This window comes from Acanthisitta chloris, unplaced genomic scaffold (genome assembly GCF_000695815.1).
Source record: "Acanthisitta chloris isolate BGI_N310 unplaced genomic scaffold, ASM69581v1 scaffold21822, whole genome shotgun sequence".
Taxonomy (NCBI): domain Eukaryota; kingdom Metazoa; phylum Chordata; class Aves; order Passeriformes; family Acanthisittidae; genus Acanthisitta; species Acanthisitta chloris.
This window is the reverse complement of record NW_008659085.1, coordinates 17,793-28,636: the sequence shown is the minus strand read 5'-3', so window position 1 is coordinate 28,636 and position 10,844 is coordinate 17,793. Positions and strand designations below refer to the sequence as shown.

General features: G+C 40.3%; 1 protein-coding gene across 1 annotated transcript in view; it reads right to left on the bottom strand.

Annotated features, from left to right (window-relative positions):
* Positions 1 to 826: 826 nt before the first annotated feature.
* Positions 827 to 10,844, bottom strand: part of LOC103797084 (proprotein convertase subtilisin/kexin type 5-like) — a 26,372-nt gene continuing 16,354 nt past the window's right edge. Inside the window, exons 7-13 of the mRNA XM_009069280.1 lie at positions 10,701 to 10,837; positions 10,021 to 10,251; positions 8,262 to 8,439; positions 6,862 to 7,079; positions 3,503 to 3,618; positions 1,793 to 1,976; positions 827 to 1,230 (exon numbers count right to left, since the gene is read on the bottom strand). Coding sequence (XP_009067528.1) covers positions 827 to 1,230; positions 1,793 to 1,976; positions 3,503 to 3,618; positions 6,862 to 7,079; positions 8,262 to 8,439; positions 10,021 to 10,251; positions 10,701 to 10,837 — 1,468 coding nt within the window. The remainder of the gene's footprint in view (positions 1,231 to 1,792; positions 1,977 to 3,502; positions 3,619 to 6,861; positions 7,080 to 8,261; positions 8,440 to 10,020; positions 10,252 to 10,700; positions 10,838 to 10,844) is intronic.

Genomic DNA, 10,844 nt, shown 5'->3' with positions numbered 1-10,844 from the left:
ACATCCCAATCCATTTGCAATAGAAATGAAAAGGTTGCTGGGGGTGCAAAAGCTGGGGGTGCCGTGCTTATAGATGTAAACCCAGAAATTGTTGTGTACAATGTAAGATGATTTCACACACTACAGTAAAGATTAATCAGAGGTTGATATATAAAATATTTTAGTTATCCTTCATGCAAACTCTGGATACAATATAATTATATGCGGAGTAGTCACAATTAGAAATCTTAAAACACGATGTCATAGTTGCATGAATTCATTGGAAAAATGCTATCAGATTATAAAGAGGAATGTGGTAACTTCAGGGAACACAGATGTACCAGGTGATACCAATAAACAAAATCTACATAAAGTCAGCCAAGTTGCCTATCCCATTAGGAATTACTGAGTAATTATAGTAGGAAACTACTGGCACCCTATTTCAGTGGCGTTCATCAGGCAGACAAATATACCAATCTTGTTTATCATATTTCTGGTAGTGATTGGCAAGGTTCTCAATAAGTGTGTGTGCATGATTTGAAGCAAAGTTTGTATTTGTTATAGTGCACAAAAATACATATTGGGAAAAGATTTACTCCACACACAAATGCACAGAAACATAATCTCTTAACCATACTGTATCTGGAGTACTACTTAAAAGGCTAGAAAGGATTCATGCAAATCTTTCAGAAAAAAATGTTTTTAGAAACCATTCTGCTTGCACAGTGACTATTAGCTAAAATTCTGGAGTTCAGCATGCTATCAAGCAACTAAACATACTTAACCTAAATTGCTGTAATTTCATAGGAAAAATAGCAGAGAAGAAAATCAATCAATTAGTAAAAAGTTATCTAAATGAATAACTTTCATCATCATATTCTAGTTCATCTTCCTCATCATCCTCCAGAAGTCCATATTTAAATTTGTGATAAATTGTGCCATCCTGACCCATGTATACGATGTCATCTTCATCATCATCAGCTTCATTATCTCTATCTCTGTACTCAATCACTTGATCCTCCTGGTAAATGGGACTTGTGTGGTAGTTGCTCACATAGGAAGGAGAGGTTTTGGAGTGATTTGTCAGCTTCTCATACCCGCCTTTCTTGACACCCTTGGGTTTGGCTTGTGATCTTTTCCAGATGAATACAATGGCTCCAGAGACAAGGAGAAGCAAAATGCAAGTGATAACAAAGAAAGCAGTTTTGTTTTTTCTCTCAGGTGCTGGAGTGATCTGTAATACACAGTCATCTACAACAGCCGTTAAAAAAAAAAAAAAAGTTTAAATGAGCTTGTATGAATGTATTTGTGTGTGATATTTGTCTTTAAAAGCCTAGGAAAGTGTTTAGGACTATTTACATTTTAAAAAACATTCAACTTCTATTCAAGTACCACAACTACGTTTTTGCAGCTGTGATGCTGTAAGGATGTCAGCCACATTGTTGCAATATCTGTGCTTCTTTATTTGAATAGAAATAACCAGAAAGCAGAAAAACTAGCAGGCACACAAATGCAATGATTCAGATGACTATTCATTGAAGCAAGCAGTAGTTCCCAGTCACCTGTTTTATGACATGTCTGGCCATTAAACATTATTGCTGTGAGTGAAAGAATGTGCCATCTCCCACATCAGTTGCAATTGCTGCTGTTCATATAAATTCTTCCTGGTTCTTGTGATGGAGCAATAGAAATATACTGTGTGCCTAAAACTCAGCAGCACATTTTTATTCTATTCCCCTTTTTATTTTTAAATGTCCACCTAGTCATCCATAAAGCCCTTCAGCACCATTATTGCTCTTCAGCATGATCCTACCTTGTGTTTCACTGCAGTCACAGCATTCTGGGATGCCTTCTGGGTTAGAATGACTGCAGCAGGGCAGGCAGCGGCTTTCCTCCAGGTAGAGCTGCATTCCAGCTGGACAAACTGTGCAGTTGAGAGGGCCAGGTCCCTTGCACTCAGTGCATGAGCTGTCACATCTGTCACACTTGGGTTCATCCTCCTTTGAACACAGAACACAAGCAACGCACCTTTCATTTTGGATTTTTTTGGACCTGACCTGGCAGTTCTGTCCTGTCATTCACCAGCTGGATGGTCATGTCTGGTCTCTGGGCACAATCGGTGTCAATGGCAAATACAATAGGGAGTAACAGACCCAAAATATCCTATTTCTTAAGTGATCTTCTTGTAGGAAGATGGGGTAAAGTGTTATAGGAGCTTATAGGAGCTTATAGATCTTACCTAACTAGACAGAAGGATAAAATTTATTCACACTGTAAGCTCTTTGGACCAGAAATTGTGGTTTTGTTTTACTAGTCCCATGATAGCCAATCTGTGGTTCTTTAGCAGTAATGATGGTAAAGTGACCTTCAAGAAGCATACTCAAGAATATCATTTAAAATAACTAACATGAAGTGAGCAACATGAAACATTCTGGGGGCAAAAAAAAAGACAGCTGAGAGAGTGCATTTCCTTTCTAACTGGGCAAGGAGAAGAAGTAAGTAACAAAGCCAGCTGAAATTTTCTAGAAAACCAGATTTCTGCTAGATTGTGTAGGTTCTGCTATACAGAAATAAGCTTTGATTCTAATACTCTTCTCAAATTCCAGATAGGCTCCTGGGAGCTTCTGTTTACAAAGACTACCAGAGGTCAGTGTTGTTAGCCTGGCAGCATGCTCTGAGCCCAGGTGTTTCGGCGTTTGCAGGATTCACAATTCCTGGCCTATTGGGAAAAAAAAAGAGTTATTTTTCTGCCATGGGACTGAGGAGCCCATATCACTGTGAGGATCTGGAAACTCTAATAACCTTTCACCAAACTTGCAAGACATATTGTTTTGTATCGAAGAACCTATGCAAGATGGGATAGCAGATCATAATTTTTGAGTTTAAAATTTTGTTAAGATCTGCAGACCTCTGTAGTCCACAGCTCTTAGGTTGTTACCTCAGGGTCACTGTTACAGAGTAGCACTGCCAAAGGGGTATTCCAGCCCAGAGACGCCAGAGTATGCAGCATCTCAGGCCAGCTGGCAGCCTTGCTGCTATGTTCTTGAATAAACATCTTTGGAAGGCAGTTGTTGGAAACCTGGAAGCTAGAGTGCTTCATGCTTGTGGCACGGACCCAAACCTAGTTGTGGTTTTTCTCTACTAAATATGTGGCAATCTGTTAACTTCAGCCTGTCCTTCCACTAGAGGTTTATGCCAGTAAAGCTGTCAATCAAGATTGCAAAGTGATTTCTTCCAGAAAAAGCATCAGAAATCCATGGGGAAGTCTTAGTCATACTGGAAGGAAAAAACCTGCTGTATCACTAATGTAGCTGATTTTGTTTGTATGGCTTTGATGTCATTGTTGACTATAGAGGATTACTCTATATTCAGAAATCCCAGAAACAGAAATACTTCCTCTGCCAAGAGAACACAAAATGTAAGCATAAAGCTATGTACCCTTGAAAACTAAGTGGAGGGCAATCTGTTCTTTATATTGTTTTCAGTGTACAAATCACAGGAGAAAAATCCTACAAATAGATACCTCTTGTCCTGGTGTTGCCTGGACTTTGTATTCACCTACAAAACAGTCCGAGTTGCACATTCCACCTAATAAACTGTAGCTCCATACACAAGATGTGCATCTGAATGCTCCCTTCCCTAGAAAGGTAAATGAAACAATATTTAGACAAGAAAAATAGTCAGCTAACTTCCTTTAAAAATCCTACTGACCACTTCCACCGAAGAAAAGGGTATTTGTCAACAGCAAGAATCACCACTGAGGAGTACAGCACATGAACATTGGTATCATAAAGAGCTTGAGCCTAGTCTTGGGGTTTTATGTGTTGTCAAAATTTATTTCTTATGCATTTTGATATTCATGAAAATATGATTTGGGGAACAACTGTACAGGGAAGCTCTCACAAGTTCAGGAAAATCAGTTAGATCAGAGCACGGAAGTAAAATTGTGTAGAACCTTGGCCAAATGCTGTCCTTCACAAAATCCATACTTATCAGCTCTGCTGACTAACTGTTTTCAAACCACAATTAAGATATATTTATGTTTGAATAGAAAAATAAATTATTTCACCACATGAGAAAAAACATTCTTCACTAAGTGTAAACAGACCATCATATGCACCTTTTGTGTTGGAGACTCTTTTTGAAAACAGATGCTGCATGCAGTATTTCTGTGGAACAGTGAGGTGAAGGGTTTGTCTTGCATGTTAAGATGCACCTGCCCACTTCCCTGCACCTGGGCATTTCCTTCCACTGTCTGAAGGAAGAAAATGGAAATGCAAGTAGCTGACATTAGCAGTAGTTAAACAGCTGAAGGTAACAACCTTCTGTAACACAGAGAATTTACCATGTGATTTTACTGTGAAGTGCAGTAAAGACCTGCTCTTGAGAAACAAGAGACACCATAGCTCCTTGTTCACACATCAACAACCCAGATGCATTTCAGAACACCTAGAGTTTTTGCTGTTTAAAACAGTTGGCTGTGTTTCATATTAGTGTGTCTAATTATGATAGAAAAAATAGCTCATGTAGCATGGAGCAGTCAGGGCCAGGGAAAGCCCAGCAGGGGAGGTCTGCATCACTGAATCACAGAGGCAGGTTGGAAGGGACCACAGTGGGTCATTTGGTCCAACCTCCCTGCTGAAGCAGGGTGATTCCAGAGCATATAGCACAGAATTGTGTCCAGATGGTTCTTGAATACCTCCAGTGATGGAGGGACCTCTCTTGGCAGCCTGTTCCAGTGCATAGTGACTTGTACAGTGAAGAAGTTCTTCCTTGTGTTCAGGTGAAACTTCCTGTGCATAAGTTTCTGCGAATGACCTCTTGTTTCATTGCTTTGCACCACTGAGAAGAGCCTGGATCCAACTTCTTGGCATCCCTGCTTCAGATGTTTGCATACATTAATGAGGTCCCCTCTCAGTCATCTCTTCTTGAGTCTGAACAGGCCCATCTCCCTTAGCCTTTCCTCGTACGTTAGATACTCCAGACCCTTAATCATCTTTGTTGCCCTCCACTGGACCCACTCCAGAAGCTCCATGTCCCACTTGTATTGGGGAGCCCAGAACTGGACACAATACTCCAGATGTGGCCTAGTGAGGGCTCAGTAGAGGGGCAGGGTCACATCCCTTGACATGCTGGCAACAATTTTCCTAATCCCAGGATTCCATTGGCCTTCTTGGCCACAAGGGCACAATGCTGACTCACGGACAGTTTGTTGTCCACCAGGACGCCCAGGTACTTCTCTGCAGCCCAGCACCCAACCTATATTGGTGCTTCGGGCTATTCCTTCCCAGGTGCAGGACCCTGCACTTGCCCTTGTTGGATTTTGAATGGTTCTTCTCTGCCCATCTCTTCACAACCTGTCAAGGTCCCTCTGAATGGCAGCACAGCCCTCTAAGGTATTTGCAATTCCTCCCAGTTTTGTATCAACATCAAACTTGCTGAGGAGATACTCTGCCCCCTAGTCCAAGTCACTGCTGAACAAGTTAAACAGTACTGGGCCCAGTATAGAACCCTGGGGGACTTCACTAGTGATAGACCTCCAACTAGATTCTATGCCACTGATCACAGCTCTCTGCGATCTGCCTCTCAGCCAGTTCTTATATCTGCCTTTCTGCCCATTCATCTGATGCACACTTCTTAAGTTTTCCTAGGAGAGTGCTGAGGGACACAGTGTTGGGAGCCTTGCTGTACAAGGTAGAAAATATCCGGTGCTCTCCCTTCATCCATTCAGGGAGTTGTTTCATTGTAGAATGAAATCAGGTTGGTCAAATATGGCTTACCTTTAGTGAACCTATCCTGTCATCCATGTAGGCAAAGGTGGCCTCCAGTATGAGGTGTTACATTACCTTTCCAGGGAATGAGATGAGGCTGACAGACCAGTAGTTCCCTCGGTCCTCTTTCTTGCCCTATTTTGAAGATTGGAGTGACATCTGCCATCAGGCACCTATCCTGATCTCCATGACTTTTGTGAATGGTCTTTTTGAGAGTGGCTTTTATGTCTGTCAGCTCTCTCAACACTCATTGTGGCCAATGGACTTGTGGATGTCCAGTTTGTTTAGGTGTTCTGTGACCAAGGGAACATCTTCTTCTCCACCTTCATTTGCCCTGGTCTCCTGGATCAGAGACCCCTGTGGGCTGTTCTTATCAGTGAAGACTGATGCAAAGAAGGCATTCAATAACTCTACCTTCTCTGCATCCTCTGTTATCAGGGTCCCCTCTCCATTAACTGGTGTGTCTACATTATCTTTTGTTTTCCTTTTGGTATTTATGTCCTTGAAAAAACTTTTGTTATCCTTAATATCCCTGGCCAGATTTAATTCCAGGTTAATTCCTTGCCTTTCTAGTCTCATTTCTACTTAATCTGGCCATGTCTCTGTATTCACTCTAAGTGGCCTGACCCCGCTTCCACCTCCTGTGTATTTCTTGCTTAAGTTTCAGTAGATAGGAATTCTTGGCTCTTCCACAGAGGTTTCATGCACCCTTGGCTGAGTTTCTTTCTTGTTGGGATACATTGTTCTTGAGCCTGCAAGAAGTGAGCCTTAAATAACAACCAGCTGTCTTGGAACCCTCTTCCCTGCAAGGCCTGCTCCCATGGGATTTGTGCAAGAAGATCTCTAAACAGGCTAAGGTTTGCTCTCCCGAAGTCCATCATTGTAGCTGTAGTTTTAGTTGTTGTCCTAATCACCTACTGCAGCTACTTAGGATATGGACAGATTTGTAGCACTGTATGTGGAATGTGTCTTCGTGAAGTGTTTCCAAATAGTGGAGCAGAGAATTAAAGGGAAAAAGAAAAAGATAAGAGAGAGATTGCAGTTGTTTTGATAATTCTTGGCAGATGTTCTGATGACCCTTTTTTGCACAATGCAGATTGCATGCTTTTACCTTCACAAGTTAGACAGGAAGGGTGGCATCTCTCACAGACATTGTTGTCCTGGCTTTCATAGTAGTACTGAGGGCAAGAGCTAACACATTCATTCTTGGAGTGCAACAGGTAGAAATATGTGTCACAGGAAAGGCAGTCTGTGGGTTGAGGGCCCATACACTCCTTACAACTCTTGTGGCATCTTTCACATGATCCAGTGGAATTTTGAGCAAAATACCTGAAACAGAACAGATAGTCATAGCTTTGCATGAAGCCCATGAGGGAAAGGAAAACCGAAACATATTTAATCCTTAGCTTCTTACTATGATTACATCAATGGAAAAGAAAATGTTATTAAGGTGAGCACTGTAATTGTTTGCAATCTCAGTGAAAATAGAATTAATTTCTTTTAATTCTTCTTGGACACTATAATTCTGCTATAGAGCAAGACTTTGTCATTGAGGCTGTATAAGGCAGGACTTTCTAAAATCTAGGGTGAATTCAGACTCAAAGTGTATAGATAGGCACGGCTCAAAAAACCTCAACTCTGTTTTGAGTCTGCAAGAGTTATCCTGGAATTGTTGGCTAAGCTCTGAATTCCTCACTGTTCCTTGAAGACTTGCTGTCAAAGCTCAGAAGTTTCATATTTCCTTTCAGTGCAAAATCAGGCTTAGCCAAAGGATATCAGCAGAGGAACAGCATTCATGTAAGTTGTGCTGTCAGAAAAAAAGAATTGATGCGCTGTGATTTTGCTGAGATATGGTAATTGTAGTTTAATGGGATGATAAATTAAAAGCCAGTGTGGTTGTACTGTACTGCAAAATTAAAAGGACCCAAACCAGAAAACATAAGTCCACTTTCTAAATCTGAATTTCTGAAATATAGTCACAAAAGCACACTGAATTTACATTTTGAACTTAAACGGATTACTTACTGAAGTTTCTGTCCAGAATTGTGAGTGCTCGGTTGAAAGGTGTTTTAATGGCTGCCTTTATTATCATCCATTAAAAATATTCACTCAATGTAAAAAAAGATATAAAAGTAACCTCATCTGTACTTCAGGTTTAGTGACAATTTCAATGACGCTTGAATGAAGTAACATTGCTTCCTGTGCTCAAGATGACTAATAGATAACTTAGTATACTTATTCAGGTTCACACTGTTCTGTAAGAACATAGCCTGAGAGCATCCTTGGAGTGTAAGAATGGCCACACCACATCAAAACAGTCCCAATTTGCACACCAATTTAGAGTTTCCTACTGTGAGGAGAGGTTTTCCAATACCTTTGTACTGGGACAACACAAGAAATTTTCATCTGTGAACAGAACTCAGTTCTATTTCACACAGAAGTAGAATACTGCAGAGCAATCTGATTTCTCAAATTTCTCTCTGTGATGCAGCAATTAGCAAAAGATCTTACCCTGCTGGACACTGGTTTATGCATCCTTTTCCTTGTCTGTACCAACCCGGTTTGCAGGAAAGGCACTGTGAGCTGTGTTTTCCAGTGCAAGTGGCACAGACATCGTGGCATGGAGAACATTGCCCATCATCACTGTCAGCATAATAGCCATCTGGGCATGTTTCAACACAGGTTGTATCTGTTCAGACAACAATACAGAATAACACATTGTATTCAGTATTTACTACTACAGAACATCTCATATTTGTGCTAGAGCAAACTCTTTAACAGAAGATGCTGATTTAACATGCACAAGAAAAGAGAATGCTGGGGTATAGTAATTAATTTTTGATTGTTCCAAGTCATGTCAGTTCATTAGTCCTCATTGCTGTGTTTTATGGTTTTTAGCAGGCTCCTCAGAAAGAGGGTCTCCAGATAAGTTTTTATCTTTGGAACTATAAAATACACAGTACATAATAATGAACAGTAGATGTGATTTCCTTTAGAATAATAAAAAGAAGAAATTTTATCCTAATAATTAGGAAACTTTCTGTCTGCATTGCCATTTTCCTTAGGTTTCACTCTAAGCATCAATTTCATTGCATTCTGTGTATATGTTGAATCTGATGGTAAGTTAGAGATTCAATAACATTTGTTTACTGATCTTTACCCTTGTTTGTGGCTCCTACTTAAAATCATGGGATTAAATGTCTGTCATGCTACCAAGTGTAACAGGTAGATCCCACTTTTTTTCAATGAAATTTCTGTATTTATAATAGGAATGCTGAGTTAGAAGTTAGGACTGATGTAACTACCTGCAGGTGCATCAAGCCAAGAGAGCAGTAATTACTCATTAGTTGCTTGTACTTATTACACGGCAAAGGAAGATACTCCTTTCTGAGTTGGAATTTTTTTTGCATCTCTATCTCAACTCCAGGCTGTTTATTTATATCTTCCAGCAACATCACCAGTTGTAATTGTGCAAAGCAGCTGAGTGTGTTGATATAAACAACAGCTCTGATGCAGGGCTTCAGAAATTTATGAATGCAGAATCTTCAGACTTAGACTCAAGAAGCTTACTCAGTTTTAATTCACACTCCTTTTGGTTTTTTTCCTGTGTGAAAATAATTTAATAATTTTTTCTTCCACTGATTTCCTAAAATTTTTCTTTGTTTTAGAAGAGTATGCAAAGAAGAAACTTTTGCCAATCAGTTTCTGAGACACTAGTCTTCTTTTCCAAAGTCAGAAAAGTAGTTTTGCATTTCAGCCATCCACTAGATATTGACCTAGTGATTCATGAACAACTTTTTAAGAGCTCTGCTTAAGTATTTCTTTGCTTATCAAATCTTTGCAGGGATTAAACAAACAAACATGAAAACGTGAGTCCTTTGTGCATATATTAGCAAAAAAACCCCAAAACACACACATAGAAAAAGAAGCTAAGGATAGCACTCTCATCTTTTTAAGGTCCTTGTAGGAAACAACAGGAACAGTACACACCAAGTAAATGAAGCATACGAGTTTTGTTTAGCCATGGAGTTTGTTGTTACCTGTAAGTTCTGCTTTGGCCCCAATGAGTGGTAAGTCCTATCTCACCAGGAGTTTCCAGGTAGCCCAACACAAGAAATTCTCTCTGTACTAGTTATCTATTTGTCAGGTCAACATTATAATATTTAGATGGGTTGAAGCAGCCCTAGATATTTCATAAATGTGACAGAAACTTGCATATTCCATTCTTTCAGTGTAGAATGGAATTTAGAGGCATGAGTGAGACACTTACTGAGAAGATAGTGGTTATTCACACAGCTAAGACACAGATATTCAGTGGGTCCTGAGCAGCGGAAGCATTCCTTGTGACAAGACTTGCAGGTCTGAGTTTCCTCAATGTAGTACTCCGTGGGAGAGCAATATCCAGATGTCACACAGTGCCCACCATGTTTTAACATCTGCCCATTTCTGCAAGTAAGGCAGACAGTGGAAGACGAACAAGTCTGGCATGTCCTGTTGCATGCTGAAATGGAAAAACAGTAGGAATGTCACCATTTCTTGTTGCATCTCAGAAATACTATTACAGTTTTAATTCTGTCAGGAGCAGCCATTATCTCAGAAGGAAAGGGAAATTATTTTCGATCTTCTGCAGGCAGTTCCTTAGTTTTCCTTTTGCACTGGCACTGCTTTTCCTTCACAATGATTTTCTATATAAGGTCTCCAGAAATTCTCAGAATTTTACAGTGGTTGCCTGTAACATTAGACAGGTCTAGCTTTGCTACCTCCTTCTCAGCTTTCCTCAATTTTTACTGTTCTAAGATAAGACCTTTTATTGATCTGCATTAGCTTTGTCTTTCAATTTCAGGACACTGGTATCAACATTAGCCAGCGCATGTGGGCCCTATGGGGGTGACCTTTAAACAGACACACTTGTATCTCAGTATTGTTCTGGAGAAAAGAACAGCTGCCAACCTTGACAGTCCCCAGTGACCTCTTCATAGTAACTCCCTTCAGGGCACTCTTCAAAACACATGCCATTGTAGAGGACAAATGATCCTGTGGTGCATGCTGTACAGTCGTCAGAATGTGGCCCATTACAATCCTTGCAGTCAGCAT